The sequence below is a fragment of the Arvicanthis niloticus genome, chromosome 6 (assembly GCF_011762505.2).
Source record: "Arvicanthis niloticus isolate mArvNil1 chromosome 6, mArvNil1.pat.X, whole genome shotgun sequence".
Lineage (NCBI taxonomy): Eukaryota > Metazoa > Chordata > Mammalia > Rodentia > Muridae > Arvicanthis > Arvicanthis niloticus.
In genome coordinates this window covers 91,151,105-91,168,819 of record NC_047663.1, presented here as the reverse complement: position 1 = coordinate 91,168,819, position 17,715 = coordinate 91,151,105, and the positions used below count along the sequence as shown (strand labels likewise).

Below are 17,715 nucleotides of genomic sequence, written 5' to 3'. Positions count from 1 at the left end.
TGAGAAGCTGATTGCCTGAGGCGGTGGCTGCTGCTGCTGCTGCTGCTACTGCTACTGGGCTGATGAGAGGGACAATTCTCTCCTGTCTCACTGGTTCTGAGTTGGTGATGGTGTCCAGTTTCTGATTTCATACTGATGCACCACAGAAGAAAAGTCTTCACCAAGAAGGAAGACTTCTTGTATTTGTGCCCCTTCAGTATTGAAATAAATAAAATATACTATTGAGGGCGAGTAACCCAGGTTCCCCCCTGTGCTGGCAAGGCAGTCTGTCCTTCTCTACCCTGCGTCCATTCTGCCAGCCTTAATTTATGTTCCAAATCCCAGCTCCTCTACAACTGCAGGTCGCAGCTTTCTCCAGCAGACAGCTGCCAGGAACTCTGACACACACACACACACACCCCTGCCTCCCCGCACAGGCCCAGTCCCTGCCTGGAGCTCATCCAATACCTAGTCAGATGCAGGGGGTTGGAGGGAGTCTCACCCTGACCCAAGCAACTGGCTTGGGGATCCGCCTACTCCGCATGCTGCAGACTGGCTAACCTTGACCTTGTGGGGGCGGGGCCGGCCCGAGAGGCGGAGTCTGCACGCTGGGCTGGAGGCGAAGCCACTCCACTCCGGCTCCGTAGTCCCCACCGACAACCAAGATGGCGCTGACTGCTGCGCGTCGCCTTCTGCTTCACGCGGGTGCGTGGCCAGGGCGGGAGAGCTGGTGCACGGCCTCACAGAGGGCTGGGTGCGCGGGCGGCGGTGGCGAGAGTCTGGGCGTGCTTGCTAACGTGCTCCGGGCTGTCCGCAGGATCCCGCCTCGGGCGCAGGGAGGCCGTGGACGGCGCGCGGCGCTTCGCTAACAAGCGGGTGCTGGTGGAGACGGAGGGCGCAGGTGAGTGGGAGGGCGACATCTGATTAATGTCCTCTGCCTCCGAGCCCACAAGTCCGATGTGAGGTCGGGCTGACGGTGAGCGCTTTGAATTTCCAAAAGCAGTGAGCATAAAACTCACATAAACTCATATTCTGTGTAAAATTTAAGTTCATACTGGGTGGTTTAAATGACAGAACGGGTTTTTTTTAAAGTTTTGGTTAAAAGTTTCTAAAGTTAGGATCTGTTACCTAAACTATTAGTTAAGAATGATTATGGCGTGCTGCGGTGGCTCCTTCTTGTAAACTCAGCCGAAGCCAGTCTCAGCCACATGAGACAGCGTCTCAAAAATCTGATACGAAAATGATTGGAAGTATTTTTGAATATTTTCCTAATACCGGAGTGTGGCACAGACCCCACTAACTAGTTTCCTAGTTAATGTTGGGAGCTTTAAGTAGGGTTGCTCCCTGCCCCCTACAGAACACCTAGGAAGCACCTCCCCTCCTCACAAGGTAGAGGCAGGAGGATGATGAAGTTGAGACCAGCCTAGACTACATATAGAGCCTGTTTTTCCTGTGCGAGTTTTGTTTTTTAAAGTGACGATGAGGGGAGAGGGGGAGAGTGCAATTTTCCAGAACAAGCGATAATGCATTTGTGGAAGAAAAACCTGGGAGAGGAGGACACAGCTGGGCCTAGAACTTGATCATGGTGTAGCCCTGCCCTGTTCTCTCAACCTATAGCGGGGGGGGGGGGGGGGGGGGGGGGAGCATTCCACCTAGACACGGGGGTCAAAGTCTGGATCCCCCATGTGATGGTACTGCGAGAATATCGGTGCAGTGGAGAGAGGAACCGTAATAGTGGACACTGTCTGGCATGTGCCAGGCCTGGACTTTAATCCCAGTACCACAAAAGTAAATAAAGAAAAATACTAGAATGGATAGAGGTAATAACTATACCATGGCAAAGTCGAGGTATAATCAAGGTACACTTACAGGTGACTACATTTTTTAGACTTCCTATCATGTATAAGTCATCACAATTTAAAGTAATAAGTAAGTGGCATATATTTTTACATGTATATATTTACCTATATATCTTACATATAATTTTAAGTAATAAGTAAATAGCATATATATCTCCAGTAAAAAAGGAAAGAAAATAGCAACTGATTTTATTTATTTATTTTGGTTTTGTAAATCCAATGTTACCTATATTTCAAAGGCAAAATGAAAAAGTCCATATGTCCCTTTAGCTTACGGGTTTTTTGTTGGTTTGGTGTGAGAGAGGATTTTATTTATCCCAGGCTGGCCTGGGACTCATGTAACTGTGTCACTGAGACTGACCTTTGAACTTAACCCACCTGCTTCTACCTCCCAAGAGCTGTGATCGTAACTGTTTGGCACACTGTTTTGCTTTTTCTTTCTTTTTTTTTTTTTTTAATTTATTTTATTTATGTACATAAGTTTTGTTTTTGTTTGTTTGTTTTCCCTGCTTGTATGTTTTGGCCCGTGGAGGCAACAAAAAAAAAGAGGATGTTAAATCCCCTGGAACTGGAGTTACAGATGTGAGTGCTGGGAATCAAACCCAGGTCCTCTAGAGAAGCAACCAGTATTCTTACACTAAGCCATCTCTCCAGCTCCCTCTAGTTCACACTTTTAAGTCCCCAGCACATAAACACCCCAAAGGCTATGAACATTGCTGGCACAGAAATCGTCTGTTTCCAAGTTGATACAGGGTCTTTTTGGCAGTGGTTCATCTTGCATGAAGACAGGCTCTTTGGCCTGTTTCACCATTTCTCCTGTGTTCACCATTTCTCTAGCAGGCCCTTCCAGTGGGCATTCTGCTCAACCCATCATTCAAGAAGATTTTATCTGCTATGTTCCTTGTTCCAGAAAGCTGGGTACTACTCCCACAAGGACCAAGTCCATCTATTCTCTCTTTTGTTAGCTCCTGTTCACCTTCTACCTCGTTACCTTTCCCCTAGTGTCCGCTGCTGTGCCAGACTTTTCAGATATTTTCCTTTGAACTAAACTTGAGGTGTTTGTCCTATGCAGGCTTGTAACTGGGCCACAGTTACCTCTTCCACTTAAATCAAAGGTCTTAAAAGAGCCCACTTGGCACCTACGTCCTCAGCTGGCTATGCCCCTGTGATTTGGGAGCCCTTTCGGCAGTACCAGATGATCGTGGGCAGCAGTTCTCAGTGGCTCCAGTACCCCTGGAGATTGGCCCTGGCTTTTTGCACTTAGACTACAAATACTGCACAAGGATCCAAGGACGGTGGAAGGGCCCCTGACGCCGCATTTTCACTGTGGAGCTGCATGAGGACAGATATAAGGACAGGCAGGAGAGCTCTGCCCACTGTCATCTTGCAAGACATCAAACTCATGGCACAAATCCATCCGTCTCTGTGTCTTTGTCTCCTTGAGGTTTGGAGCACAGTGCAGTCTGCTCCCAGTGGAAGTGACAAGTAGCTACAGTGTTGTGAGGTTTAGGGGTGTCAAGGGAAACCTTTACTTCTTAACTGAAGTAGGTTCCTCACCAGACCCAAATCTCTAGGCAGATGGGGTACCTTAAAAATCAGATGGTCACCTGTGGATACTGGAAAGATGGGAACACTCAGAGGTCTGAGGCAGTTGCCATTCAAAGACCACATGTTTCCTGTGCCCTTAGGACAGGGTGGCTTGCCCTTAGGACAGGGTGGCTTATGCCTGGAAATGGAGGTTTGTGGGTACAGGATACAGCACACTAGGCTGCTCTGTAAAGAAGTCCAGAGCCATGGACGGGGACTGTGCTTCCTCTGAAGCCTCTAGGAGGGTCTCCTCTGCATCTTCTGGCCTTTGGTACTGCCTCACCCTTTGGGGGGGGGGGGTCTGTGTGAATGAGGGTGTGCAACATGTGTGTGTTCACCACTTTACTGAAGCAGGGTCTCTCCCTGAAACCAGAGCTTGCAATTCCAGTTAGTATAGCTATCCAACTTGCTCTGGGAATCCTATCTCTGCCTGCAAAGTGCTGGAATCACCAGTGAGGGCCTTGCCTATCCAGCCTTTATGTGGGCTCTAGGGATATATAGCCCAGGCCTCTGTCACTGTCTTTGTATGGCCTTCTCCTTGTGCCTCTCCTTTCATGAGGACAGCAGTGCTATTAAGCATAGGCCCATTCTAATGTGACCTCATCCTGGCATACTGTTTGTTTGAGACAGGGTCTCATGTAGCCCACTGGCCTCTGTAAGTGTTTCTGCTCTGGTGGAAGGGCATCCTGGGACTTGGAAGGCAGGAACCACACAGCTCTGAGAGGATGCCCCCTCAGCAGAGGGCATTACAGCTCCCAGGGGAGGGGTGAAGCTCAGGAGCCTCGGCCCCACTTGTCTTCTCTTTTTCCCTTCTTCTCTTCATTGTTCCTTGTCTTCTACCAATGAGAGAGTCACACCAGTCAGCAAATCTCGTAAAAGAGGTCCATTGGAGGGTCCAGGATATAGAGGGGCGAATCCAGGAGTGGCTGCCTACTCTCCCAGGAGCAGACAGCAGGGAATTGAACAAAAGGCTGGGCTTATAAAGGTTTTCTTAGGGGGTGGAGCTTTTCAGGGTAGAGCTTTCTGGATTAAGGATTGGTGAGATTTCAAGGCCCGAGGTTCCCAAGGTTTGGGGGGTGGGGTTCACCCCCTCTTTTCCTGCATCAGGCCCATGGGTTGGGATGGGAAGACCTTCCTGGCCACAGGCAACTTTGGCTGAGGTACCATCACTAAGCTGCTTGGGGGACAGGGGGGCTGGAGAGGAGGTGTCACCATCATAGGCAACTCCTGGGGTGGTTATTTCACAAAGGCAGTGGGCTGAGGCAGGAAGGAAAGGGTCCCCACCATGAATAGCTCCTGTAATGGCCGAGGACGGATCTTGGTGCCGCCATTTTGACAGCTCCTATGGTGGTGTTTTGCTGTGGCGACAGCTCTTGCGGAACGCCACTCGGAGACTATGGCATCCAACTTGATGTTTAGCCAGAAATGAACTTGAACTCCTGATTTTCCTACCTCTGCCTCCCACAGTCATCTTTTCAGCCCTTTTAAGGATATTTTAAAGCTCATTCCAATGAGAATTTGGCCCAGCCTCCAGGTCAGGGAGTCTTTAGAATGTAATTTGGAGTTAGTAGTTTTATATATTATTTGGAAATGGAGTCCTGTGCTCACTGTGATTTTTCTGACTCAGCTCCGAGCCGCTACAAGTAAAGGTGGGTTTTTTGTTTGTTTGATTTGTTTTGTTTTATATTTTGTCTCTGTTTATTTTTATGTTTTCTGTGTAGAAAATGAAAGCAGATTCCCTAGTTTTGGTGGGGGGGAGAGTTGTTCTGTTTTTGAGGCAGGATCTATGTAGCCCTGCTGACCTAAAACTGAGATCTGTCTGCTTTTTTTTTGTTTGTTTGTTTGTTTGTTTGTTTTTGTTTTTCGAGACAGGGTTTCTCTGTGTAGCCCTGGCTGTCCTGGCACTCATTCTGTAGACCAGGCTGGCCTCGAACTCAGAAATCCGCCTGCCTCTGCCTCCCAAGTACTGGGATTAAAGGCGTGTGCCACCACCGCCCGGCCTGTCTGCTCTTTTAAAAGTTAAAATTGCCAGGCAGTGGTGGCACACACCTTTTATCCCAGCACTTGGGAAGGCAGAGGCAGGTGGATGTCTTCAAGTGGAGGCCAGCCTGAGCTATATAGTGAGTAGCAGGCCAGCCTGGGCTATATAGTGAGTTGCAGGTCAGCCAAGTCTACATAGTGGGAACCTGTCTCAAAAAAACCTGGTTTATTTTTGCTGAGCCAGAGCAGATGGGACTATTACCCATTTCCCTCTCCTCTCTAGACTTGTTATGTGGACTGTCCACTTCTGTCTCAGTTAGGGTTTTACTGCTGTGAGCAGACACCATGACCAAGGCAAGTCTTACAAAGGGCAACATTTAATTGGGGCTGGCTTACAGGTTCAGAGGTTCAGTCCGTTATCATCAAGGTAGGAACATGGCAGCATCCACACAGGCATGGTACAGGAAGAGTGGAGAGTTCTACACCTTCATCTGAAGGCCGCTAGTGGAAGACTGACTTCCAGGCAGCTAGGACGAGAGTCTTAAAGCCAACAGGGCCACACCTCCTAACAGTGCCACTCCCTGGCCCAAGCATATACAGAACTAGCCCTGTAGTCCAGGCTGGCCCCAAACTCAGAGCTCTACCCATATCTGCCTCCTGAATGCTGTGATTAAAGGTGTGTACTGGGCTGGAAAGATGGCTCAGTGGTTAGGAGCACTGACTGCTCTTCCAAAGGTCCTGAGTTCAATTCCCAGCAACCACATGGCGGCTCATAACCATCTGTAATGGATTCTGATGCCTTCTGGTGTGTCTGAAGACAGCAACAGTGTACTCATACATTAAATAAATAAATAAATAAATAAATCTTTAAAAACAAAAATGGTGTGTGCCACCACCATCTGGCCTGCCTAAACTTTTGAAACTACAAATTCTGCAGTTCCTGTAGCTAGCCTGAGAACCAGGGGTGGCAGGGGTGGCTTGGACTAAGCCCATTTCCGGGATCCCTTCTCTTCTAAACTAGGGATTGCAGTGATGAAGTTCAGGAACCCTCCAGTGAATTCCCTCAGCTTGGAGTTTCTGACAGAGTTCGTCATCAGCCTGGAGAAGCTGGAGAATGACAAGGGCATCCGAGGTGTCATCCTCACTTCGGTACGTGCCTGTTCCCCCAGCCCTGGCTGTGGTCAGAGGGAGAACCTGGGGGATCCAGAGCCCTCTATCGTGTGGGATTGAGTCACTAGGCACCCCTAGTCACCACTAGGGACCTCTAGGACAGTTTCCTGGAAAGCAGGTTTTCAAACATTTACCTGTAAAAGTGTTTCTTATTCTCCCATTGTCATTATTGTCTCCAAGGTTTAAAATCTGGCTTCTCTCAGCTTCTGAATTGCTCTGCTTGCCCTCAAACTAACTCTGGCAATCTGTTCTAATCCTCTGTCTCCTTCCATTCTCTGCCTAATTCTGTCTTCATCTGTGTCTAGCTTGTTCTTTTTTCAACCTGTCTCTGTAAAACACTTCTAGTAAAACTGCCTCTCCCTCCCACTCTCTCTCTCCCACTCTCTTTTTCTTTCTTCCTCCCCCCCTTCTTCCCTGATACCCATAACTCCCAGTAAAACTGCCTCTCATTTCCTGCACTGACCCCTTAAGTAGCTTCCCTTTCCTCTCTCTTCTGGTGAGAGTTGAGTGTATCCTGTTCTCTCAAATCTTCCTCGGATTCGTCACTTTGTCTGCCACTCAATTAGACATCACTTTTAAACATGGCTGCTTCCTTCTACAGTAGTCTTTACCTTCATTGTTTGGGATTAAAGGTGTGTGCTAAGGCTGACTCACACTACAACTAGAAACAACTTTTTTTTCAGTAAGTAACAGTCTTGGGGGTCACCGAGTGACCAAATACTCTGCAGCATTTACCCGGCCTGGACTGTCCTCAGGGACCTGCCGAGCAGTCTCCATGGGAATTTTGCTAGGAGCTAAGTCTTCCCAGGAGCCGCCTGAGGTCAGTCAGTCAGTCATTGGCAAGCATGGCCAGAGTCTCCCAGGCTACCTTCCCCCAGGGGCCTACAGGTGTCTGAGCCAGTCTCAGCAGGACTTATGCCTCAAGAGCCTGAGTGCTCTTCCTTGGGGTATCCTAAGTCAGGTGTCAGAGGGCCTGAGGGGAGCCTGGCATTGTCCGAAGTGCTGGTGAGAGAGTTGATGCCGAGGGAAGGTTGTACAGTAGATGAAGACGCCCTCAGAGCTTTGGCCAGACTGGGCATCGCATGCCCTGCCCTTCTCAGTGCAAGGACATGAAGTCACATGTGGAGCTGGATTATTTTAGTCACTTTGGTCTTGTCATTGTTTGGGATCAGGTTCTTGTATCCCAAACTGGCCTCCAACTTGTTATATAGTCAAATCTGGAGTGCCGCCATGCCAGTCTGCGAGGTGCTGAGAACACAACCCAGGTCTTTGTGGTTGCTAGGCAAGTGCTCTGCCCACGAGAGAGAGAAAGAAAGAGAGAGAGAGAGAGAGAGAGAGAGAGAGAGAGAGAGAGAGAGTTCTTCCTCTTCCTCCTTTCTTCTTCCTCTGTCCTTTTTAACAGTGATGCTACTACAGAGACCAGACTAGTAAGTGAGCACAAAGCTAACAGTTACCACACCCCAAGGGCCAGGCTACCTAGTAGAGAAACAGTCACTACCCTGGACATTCATTCCTGGGCTTATTATCATTGAAACTATTAGTTTATTTACTGAGCCTTAGATGTTCATCTCACAGCTGCTATCACTGCAGACTACCTTTAATGCATCTAATTGGTGGGGCTACATTAGTATTAATAAGCGTTAGACCACAAAGTGCCACAATTACATTAATTATTCTTATCCTGTTAACTGTTCTAGAGTTTGCTGTGGCCCTTCTGTTTTTTTACCCTCTTAGTCTTCATTTACATGATAACACATAATGACCCACCAAATGCAAGCACGTAACCCAAGTCCAGGGAGCACAGGAGAGCAGTAATGCTTTCTCATGACGTGCAGCCAGTCAGCTGGGGACTTGAGCTCCAGTCGGAACAATTACTGTAGCTGATGGGAAGTAAGCCGAGTGTCTGCACAAGGCCTACTGTGGATATATAATGAGCCCATGTGATAAATCCTAGAAAACTAATGGAGAGCATATCAGAACTGTTTCTGTATATCCGATGGCTGTGGCTCATGCCTTAAATCCTGCCACTCAGATTTAGTAACAGAGGGCAGGAAGATGTCTGTGAATTTGAGGCCAGCCTGGTCTACAGATCGAATTCCAGGCCAACCAGGACTATATGGAGAAACCTTGTCTCAAAAAGACAAAAACAGCCAGAGGGAAAGGGAAGAGAATGGTGTAATTAGGACAGATCACACAAACGGTGGGTGTGATGTTGGTGTTATGACTGGTGGTTTCATAGGAATGACAGCAGTGATAGAGGCGATTGCCTCCAGGACAGAAGAGACAGTAGCTAATTGAAGGGAGAAAACAGTTCATCTCAGGATGCTTCTGGGCGAGCTAGATTTCCAGCTTATGGGAATCAACAGTTCCGCCAGTCCCTGCTGCTGCTTCTATCCCTGATGCCAGGAGGAAATCAAAAGCTTATACTATTTATGGGAATAAGCACCAGACTCTTCCTACATAGGCCAGGTTTACAGACATCGGAGGTAAGAGTTTGGATATGACATAGAAGACTCAGAACCCTGCAAATCTATCAGCATAACCTGTGTAAAAGTGCTTTACTTTTCTTCTCATGAAATCTGCCTTTGGGGGCTGGCGAGACAGTCCAGTGGTTAGAGCGCTGGCTGCTCTGGAAGAGGGCCTGGGTCCACTTCCCAGAAGCCACAAGGTGACTCACAACCATCTAGAACTCCAGCCCCACACCCAGGGGATCTGACACTGTCTTCTGGCTTCTGCAGGCACCAGGCACATGCAGACAAAACACTCATACACATAAATAAAAAAATTAAAAATAAACCCTAAATCCTTTCAAGTGCTGAAATTACAGACATTTGCCACCAAGACCAAATTTTGTTGTTGTTGCTGCTGCTGTTATTCCACATGGTCATTGTCCTATCAGCTTTGTCCCTTTTGCCATCCTGTGCCCACGGTGTAGATGACCACAGATCCACTGTACCCAGTCTCATTAGACGCATCTCAGTCAGTCATGCAGAGTGGTGCACACCTTTAATCCCAGCACTTAGGAGGCAGAGACAGGTGGACCTCTAAGTTCCAGGCCAGCCTGGTCTGTGTAATGAATTCCAGGACAGCCAGGGCTACACAGAGACAGGATCTTGGTGGGATTGGGCTTGTATATTAGCCCAGGCCCAGTTGAATTTTTTACCTTACAGTAAAGGGATACATTTCATGAAAACACTGAGATCAGCCCACAAGTGTTGTGGGTCAGTTCATGCCCAAGAAAAATGGACTCAGCTGTATTGTTGACTCCAGAGTCACAGAGGATATCTGTCTGTCTGTCTGCTCCCTCACCTGACAGAAAGTGCAAACAGAGCATCTAGTCGCTGCACTAGTCGCTGCACTGGCACTGCCCTTCAACAGGTTTCCTATGAACTCCAGCCCTGGCTAAGAAGCCACGCAGAGGGGAGATCCGCAGGTGGGATTTTTAACTGGAAGCCCCAGAGCCATTTCCCAGGATTTGGGGCTGACCCTGACACGTGACTCTGTCCTTACCACTTTCCTGTAGCCCACTGGCACTTCCACCAGCTGTGTTCTCCCCACACCTGCTCTAGTAGCTATGTCTGACCTGAAACATCCAGCTGAGGGCTTACATGAGTCACTATGTCATTCTAGGTCTTTCTTCTGCTCTAGCACTTTGTTTCTGCCCTTGCTCGACCTTGGGAGTTAGATCAAAGCCTGTACCCCTAACGCTGAGGGATGACAGAACTGAGCACAGGTGTGCTCCAGTGTCAAACAGCTTGGTACCTGTGTGTCTCCAAACTACCCATGGTTACCTGTTCTAGTTTGAAGCTAGGAAAAGGCAAACATTCCAGAAAGTAGTCAGTCCAGGGGAAGGTCCAGGCTATGTCCTTGACACCCTCAGTTCTGGACTCCTTGGAAGGACCATCTTACCAGCCAAACATGACCCCACCCGGCTTCTTCCTGCAGGAACGCCCAGGTATCTTCTCCGCTGGCCTGGACTTGCTGGAGATGTATGGCCGGAACCCAGACCACTACGCGGAGTACTGGAAGGCCGTCCAGGAGCTGTGGCTGAGGCTCTACTTGTCCAACCTGACCTTAGTGTCTGCCATCAATGTGAGTGTGTCCCCCCCCCCCCATACTCACACCCACAGTTCTCAGCGGCCTGCCCAGGAGCAGGAGACCCTCACTTTGACCTTCCTGGGCCAGACAGACACAGCAGAGAAAAAGCCACTGAGTGGGGACCAGGACCTGCAGAGCTGGAACGAGCCCTAAGCATACCTACACTTAAGAAGTGATATTCTACTTGACCTTAGGAAGGCAGAGTAGTAGAGCAAGGATGGGGGCTCAACTTCATCTTTTTTGTTTGTTTGTTGAAACAGAGTTTCTCTGTGTAGCCCTGGCTGTCCTGGAACTCGCTCTGTAGACCAGGCTGGCCTCAAACTCAGAAATCCGCCTGCCTCTGCCTCCCAAGTGCTGGGATTAAAGGCGTGCACCACCACTGCCCAGCGGCAGGGGAGGGGAAGGGGTGCTCAACTTCAAAAAGTAGTCTTCTTGCCAAATGTGGGTGATGCACACCTTTAGTTCCAGCACTCGGGCAGCAGAGGCAGCCTGGTCTACAGACTGAGTTCAGGACAGCCATCCAGGGATACATGGAGAAACCCAGGATTCTCTGAGTGGGTATGGCTCTAAGGATCAGAGCCAGGGGAGCTGAGAGGAAGGATTGGAGAGAGTCAGGGCTTAGAGACTGTAAGGGCCTGGAGAAGACACTAATGACTTGTCTCAAAATGGGGCATCAGGGTGCATGCAAGGAGGACACTGCCATTTTGGGGGTCCCAGGCATCCTGGTCACACTGCGTGATAACAGCTCCACAGCCTGACAGCTAAGTAAATATTTAGCATCAGGTAAAAGCTGCAAAAGGAGAAACAACTTGCTGTTCTAAGAGTAATATTTTGGCCCCCAAAAGCTAGAGTCCTATGCCAAAGCCTTCAAGCCTCTTCAGACCCCAGCTGCTGATTCCTGAGGTGCCAGTCGCAGTTTAACAGACTTACTTGGCCCAGATGCTGGTGCAGTGCCAAGAGCTCTTAACCCATCCTCAGCTCTGCCTAAGGAACATCACTGGGAACTGCAGCATCTCCTGACCAAGTCTCTGGCTTCTCTCTGCAGGGAGCCTCTCCAGCTGGAGGCTGCCTCATGGCTCTCACCTGCGACTACAGGATTTTGGCTGACAACCCCAAGTATACCATAGGATTGAATGAGAGCCTGCTGGGCATTGTTGCCCCCTTCTGGTAATACAAGGGACTACAGCCTTACTTTATATTTGTGTCCTGGTGGGACATCCCCTCATAGCTCAGGTGAAGGCCGTCTTCATTGCAGGTTAAAGGACAACTATGTGAACACTATCGGGCACCGAGCGGCAGAGCGGGCCCTTCAGCTGGGGACACTCTTCCCACCAGCGGAGGCCCTCAAGGTGGGTGTGGTGGATGAGGTGGTGCCTGAGGATCAAGTACACAGCAAGGCTCGCTCAGTGATGGACAAGTGGTTGGCTATTCCAGGTAAGGAGCAAGCAGTGGGCAGCTTTGGGGCAGGTGGTTAAGGGAAGCCCTTTCTCATTCTTGTGGCCCACCTTGTTGAGACCAAAAGTCCTTACAAGTTAGGATCTGGGAGAGTACGCTATGCTGTGTTTCTTTCTGTGATGCTGTGGCACAGGGGTGAGCTTCACAGGTCATGAGACTGCTGTTGTAAGGCTCTTCTGGGGGAAGCAGCTGGCCACACAGCTGCATGCGATGAAACTGCAGGGACACCAAGACATTTTGGTGTTTGACTTTTCTGACTCACTGTGGGTCTCACTGTGTAGCTAAGGTTTTCCTGACACAACCTACTTACCCTGTGTCTTCAGGTTTGGGATCTCTCCAGTGCTGGTGTACAGGCATGTCCCACCGGCTCAGACGCTGAGCTTTTAATGTCATAGATTTCCCAAATTACAAAATGTCTAGGCCTCCTTGGAGCCCTCGTCTCTTGCACTACTAGCAAGCATTCACTGCTTCAGGAAATGTGGTCAATAATAGAATTCAATGAAAAGGACAGAGCAGTCATTTGTGGGGCTGGGGATGCTCAGGGCCCATGCATGTGCTCTACCACTGACTTGTGTGCCAAGCCCTAAAAAAAAAAAAAAAAATGACATAAGACAAAGCAAATTTTAAGAGCCAGGGATAGTGGCACAGTGCCTGTAATCCTAACACTCAGGGACTAAGAGAGAAGAACTACACATGCAAGACCACCCTGAGCCACAGAGAGACTGTCTCGGCAGCAGTAATAAAAACTCTCTTGCAGTATTCTCCCGTCTGTTCCTACCTTTTAATTATGCTGGTTTATATAGATGGGATATCTACATGTATTTCAGGCTGACCCAGGACTCCCTAGCCCACCTTAGCTGAACAAATGCTTTTCCTCTGATGATTTTCTGAGCTCTCTAGGAAAATCCGTATTTCAGTGCTTGAAGAAACTTTAGAGGACCCGGGAATGGCCCCCCACACTCCACAGGTGAGTTTCATAAGTAACCCCATTTTTTCAGACCATTCTCGGCAGCTGACAAAGAGCATGATGCGAAAGGCCACAGCAGACAACCTGATCAGGCATCGAGAAGCTGACATCCAGAATTTCACCAGTTTCATCTCCAGAGACTCCATCCAGAAATCCCTGCACATGTACTTGGAAAAGCTCAAGCAAAAGAAGGGCTAACCTCTGGCTGCCACACAGGTGTTCAGTTACATGTGCCTTCTAGGGACCCACTGGTCCCAAGAATTATAAACAAGGTATTTTTCAACTTAAAAACTCTCTTAGCTCTTGTGTTTCTGACCTTAAAATGTCCTGTTCCAGGATGGAGGGGTGGCTCAGTGGTTAAGGGCACTAGCTGCTGTTGCACAGAATGCAGGTTCAATTCTCAGCATCACTACAGTTCCAGGGGATACAATGACCCCTCTGGCCTCCAAGGGCACTTCCTATGAAGCACATGGTACACATACACACAGGCAGGCAAAACACCTGTGTGTGCGTGTGTGTATGTGTGTCTATTATAACAATACAGTCCTGATAGCTGGGTGGACTATGTCTGTCAGTACAATGCTTACCATGCTATCGTGTACCAACAAAGCAAGGCGTGGTGGATGCAGCAACCCCAGTGCTGGGGAGGCCGACACAGGCAGATCCCTGAGACTCTGGCCAGCCAGCTAGTGAGTGCCAGAGAGACACGCCTTGTCTCAAAACAAAGTAGAACCTTCCTGGACCTCTGAGTGCACACCAAGAAGCTGTTCCGAGAAGCAGGGCCCAGCAGCTGCGACTACAAGCACCTTTCTGCCCCAGCCTGGTATTGCTTATTCAGTGGTAAGGTCCTGAATCTTACATTACATTCTGGAAAATCCAGATAGGCTTGCACTAAATCATTGGTTCAGTTCCCAGAAATGCCGTTAACAAACAATAAACTTTTCTAATTCATTGCAAGGGTTTTCTCATGTAATTCATGCCTGTTCTCCAATCTCACTAGAGGTTTTATTGACCTTGGGCCTCCATAATAGCTCGCACACACTCACACACACACATAAAGATGACAAGTTTTAACAACCAGAAACCTCATGAGAGCCTTGTGCTTCCAGAGCTTCTAAAGCGATGGCCTACTGAGCGTAAAATCTCCACCCTCCCGAGGCCTCGCCCAGCCCAAGATACTCCATGAGGCACCTTTGAACGGCTCAACCTAAGCAGAGTGCAGGCTGGGCAGGACTTGGTGCCAGGCAGTTGCTTTTGCTGTGGGTTCCTTTTCAGAAGGTGCCAGAAGAGCTCACTTCCGGGGTAGGTGTAGCCTCCTTTGCCTCTGGCAGTGCTCCACCAGGGCAGAATGATCATGGGCCTGCTCCCAAATCCAGCAGGGTCCAGAAAGGCATTTCCACCTGAGCTGCCAAGGGATGGTTCATGGAAGCATTTGAAGTTTGCACAAAGGAAATAAGAATAGGGAGCTGGTGTGCTGTAGAGGAGCTCCAGGCTGGGAAGGGAACAAGCTAACCATCCACTCCTGAGAGCAACAGAAACAGACCTCCTGGGCATTAAGACCAAGCTCTGCAGCCTAGGTGCAGAGGCCTCATCCAACCTGGGGTAGTCCTGGCCAAGAGCGGCTTGTTTATTAGGCAGGTATGTGCTCGCGATGCTCTGGTGCCCTCCCTGGGTTCTCCTCACAGCAGCCCAATGAGGTAGGTGATGTTAGTCCACCTTGCAGATGAGCAAACAGGAGCCTTGAGGAATCCTGTAATGTGTTCATAGCCATTGTCCACACCAGCTGGTCCTACCCTGTATCCTTAGTAGGTGGTTGGCCTGCCACCCTGAATTCACTATGGTGCCATCCCTTGAGGTAGTATTTCACAGGTGGCATATCCTGAGGCCTTGGCTGTCAGTGATGCTTGAAAGTCACTTCCACAGGAAAATGGTCGCTGATGGCGAGAGCCTGGAAGGAGAGGGAGAGTCTCAGCAGTTCCGCAGGGCAGCGTGTCCTCTAGCTCCAGCCCCCCCCTCCCCCCACCACCCAAGGAGGCAGTGAAGGCCTGGTAGCCACCCTTGGACCTCATACTGCCTCCATGTGGTATGGCAGAGAACAGAAATGTGCCAACAGTTCCTTCCTGGGGGCTTGACATTCTAAGGATCCTTAGCTATAATTGCTTTTGCTAGAGCGAGCAGCAGCGTAAACTCCCATCAAGTGAGCATTTCTGTGAGGGAGTTGGCTAGTGTGTCTGCTGAAGCCCTATCCACACTCACCTGGGTCTGATCTAGGTCAAATTCCTCCTGGAAGTTGTGAACTGAGGCTGACTGGGGCTTCAGGCTCCTGCGCAGGTGGGCGCCACTCACTACAATCCGGTCATAGGCACAGTCTGAGTTGCCCACTGTGGTGTCTGCACTGTCTGGGATGAGCCACTTAAACACCTCGCTACTGCGAAGGCGGATTGATGGCCAGTCATGTTCCTTCACGTACTTGCAATCAGCATTAAAGTCACCCAGAAACAGCATGTCCTGCAGGCAAGCACAGCAGGCACATCTTAGCGGCGCTCAGTGGTCCAGACCTCTGAGAATACTTGTGATCTGGGACATGAATTGGGGAGGGGTTGCCTACATCGGTGTTCCACTTGTCAATCACATCAAGGTACACATCGTAGAGGGCATCGATCTCGGCCACTGCCTGCTTTGGTGCTGCGTGAAGGGGGATCAGCACTAGCTCCTTGGCGGCTGTGGAAGGTGAGGATAAGGAAGTCAAGGAAGCCAGGCGGTGGTGGCGCACGCCTTTAATCCCAGAACTTGGGAGGCAGAGGCAGGCAGATTTCTGAGTTCGAGGCCAGCCTGGTCTACAGAGTGAATTCCAGGACAGCCAGGGCTATACAGAGAAACCCTGTCTCGAAAAAAAAAAAAAAAAAGGAAGTCAAGGAAAGCCTGGAAGAGGTCGGTCTGTCTGTCTGGGAGGGGGCAGCAGTATTATCAGCTCACCACAGCTAGGAACTGAGAATTTGACCACAAAAGGCTCCCGGCTGAAAGCATCCTCTGGGTCTGGGTACTGGTACGTGCTCACCACTGACACTACATCTTTCCTGGGAGCAGCAGAGAACAAGGTGTCTATGGAGCTGGTCACCTCTGCCCCTGTATCCCTTCCCTGCAGCCTGCCTCTCACCTGTAGACAAACAGATACATTTCCTTGTACTGGTCACGTCCAAGTGGCTTGCTGCTCACAAAACTGTACTCGTGCTTGGATACTCTGTGGAGAGATACGCCAGTCCCTGGGTCAAGGCACCAAACCAAGCTTGTGATTTTGGCTGGAGTTATGGTGCCCAGCCCTGCCACACCTGTTAATTTGCTCCATGAGCAAGGACACTGCACTTAGGTCTGGGTCTCGCACCTCTTGCACCAGGGTGATGTCATAGCCAGCCAAGATCTGAAGGAAGAACCCACAGATGCATTGAACCCACCAATCAGCCTAATTGCCCAGAGCCTAGCTCCTGGTCCCCATCTGCTCCCCACTTCCCAAACCCTACGTCTCCCATTCACCCTCCATTGTTCCCAGCCCCATCCCACTGGGCCTCACCTGTGCTATGACACTGCCACAGTCTGGATCTGACACTTTGTTATCTCCAAAGCTCTGAACATTGAAGGCTCCAATGCGTAGTGCTGTGGTCCCCATGATCCCCAGTGCCCAAACTGCTGTCAGCGGGGCCCAGGGCCAACCCATGGCAAAGCAGAAAACCTGGAGACAGGAATGTCCCTGAATAGCACCAACCCATACCAGGTCATCGCATGTCTGTAAACATCTAGATCTGGCACCCAGGATTAGCCTGCATCCACACACTCCCTTGTCTCTCCCATGTATAGGAGCAGTGATGTCATTGCAAGGATGGAGAGATTCTATCCCATGCAGCCTTCAGCCCAGCCCAGCCCAGCCCTTTGGACTTACCTGGGTTGGGAATAAAGTGGTATCAAAAACTCAAAGGTCCCAAGTTAGTGAGATTCAGTCCAGACTGAGGGCCTAATATGGCTCAAGATGAACTGCAGCCGTGGACTTACAATAGCTCTGATTTCAAAGCACTCAGGTATTTGAGGCCCTGGACCAGGAAGGGGCTGGGCTACAATGGGAACCACCCCTTCCATGGAGTGGCTTCCAGAACTGGCTCCCATTCCAGAGACGCAAGAGGACAAGGGACAGAGCATATACTAAGCCACTTCCATTAACTGAGAATCAGGGCAAAAGGCCCTAGCCACCTCAACACTATGCTGGACAGCCATGCAGTGGCCAACTTCTCACTCTTCCTTGAGCGGTATTCCCTCAGGGAAACAGGCTGAGAAATCAACAAAGACCAGCCCTAGCCTGCTCTGCCATCTGCTGCTTCTCCAACACTTGCCCATCACAGAGGAAAGCATCAGCTACTCAGGCCGATCCAAGGTCCTAGGTCTCTAGACCAACCCCATAACCCCTGGCAGTCCCAGATTTGGAAGCTGAAAAGAACACCTCACACCCTAGCAGGCTTGTGAAAAGTGGAGTCACAGATCCAGCTAGGTAGGGTAGGAGGCTGTCTGTCAACATGCCAGAGACACCCACGCGCCTTGAGGCGCCACCAGGGCTGGAAGCCAAGTATGTGGCTA

General features: G+C 49.8%; 2 protein-coding genes across 2 annotated transcripts; one reads left to right on the top strand and one right to left on the bottom strand.

The window, feature by feature from the left end:
• Nucleotides 1-528: 528 nt before the first annotated feature.
• Nucleotides 529-14,052, top strand: Eci1 (enoyl-CoA delta isomerase 1). Its single transcript, XM_034504588.2, has 7 exons — nt 529-684; nt 797-880; nt 6,427-6,554; nt 10,521-10,667; nt 11,719-11,840; nt 11,929-12,107; nt 13,127-14,052. Exons 1-7 carry the CDS (start codon nt 645-647, stop codon nt 13,291-13,293), a joined length of 867 nt encoding a protein of 288 aa, XP_034360479.1. The 5' UTR covers nt 529-644; the 3' UTR covers nt 13,294-14,052.
• A 26-nt stretch (nt 14,053-14,078) lies between these two features.
• On the bottom strand, nt 14,079-17,666 carry Dnase1l2 (deoxyribonuclease 1 like 2). The gene is made up of 8 exons (XM_076937224.1): nt 17,030-17,666; nt 16,664-16,822; nt 16,425-16,513; nt 16,253-16,336; nt 16,072-16,172; nt 15,704-15,816; nt 15,352-15,603; nt 14,079-15,043 (listed from the first exon to the last, which is right to left on the bottom strand). Exons 2-8 carry the CDS (start codon nt 16,805-16,807, stop codon nt 14,990-14,992), a joined length of 837 nt encoding a protein of 278 aa, XP_076793339.1. The 5' UTR covers nt 16,808-16,822; nt 17,030-17,666; the 3' UTR covers nt 14,079-14,989.
• Nucleotides 17,667-17,715: the final 49 nt, after the last annotated feature.

What these genes read in the sequence shown, in the direction of transcription:
- Eci1 (XM_034504588.2), top strand. Translation starts at nt 645, where the DNA reads ATGGCGCTGACTGCTGCGCGTCGCCTTCTGCTTCACGCGG. An exon ending in TCGCCTTCTGCTTCACGCGG is followed by an intron (nt 685 to 796) that starts GTGCGTGGCCAG and finishes GGCTGTCCGCAG; the next exon opens with GATCCCGCCTCGGGCGCAGG. An exon ending in CCTTAGTGTCTGCCATCAAT is followed by an intron (nt 10,668 to 11,718) that starts GTGAGTGTGTCC and finishes TTCTCTCTGCAG; the next exon opens with GGAGCCTCTCCAGCTGGAGG.
- Dnase1l2 (XM_076937224.1), bottom strand. Translation starts at nt 16,807, where the DNA reads ATGGGTTGGCCCTGGGCCCCGCTGACAGCAGTTTGGGCACTGGGGATC. An exon ending in ATTCTCAGTTCCTAGCTGTG is followed by an intron (nt 15,817 to 16,071) that starts GTGAGCTGATAA and finishes CACCTTCCACAG; the next exon opens with CCGCCAAGGAGCTAGTGCTG. An exon ending in TTGACCTAGATCAGACCCAG is followed by an intron (nt 15,044 to 15,351) that starts GTGAGTGTGGAT and finishes CTCTCCTTCCAG; the next exon opens with GCTCTCGCCATCAGCGACCA.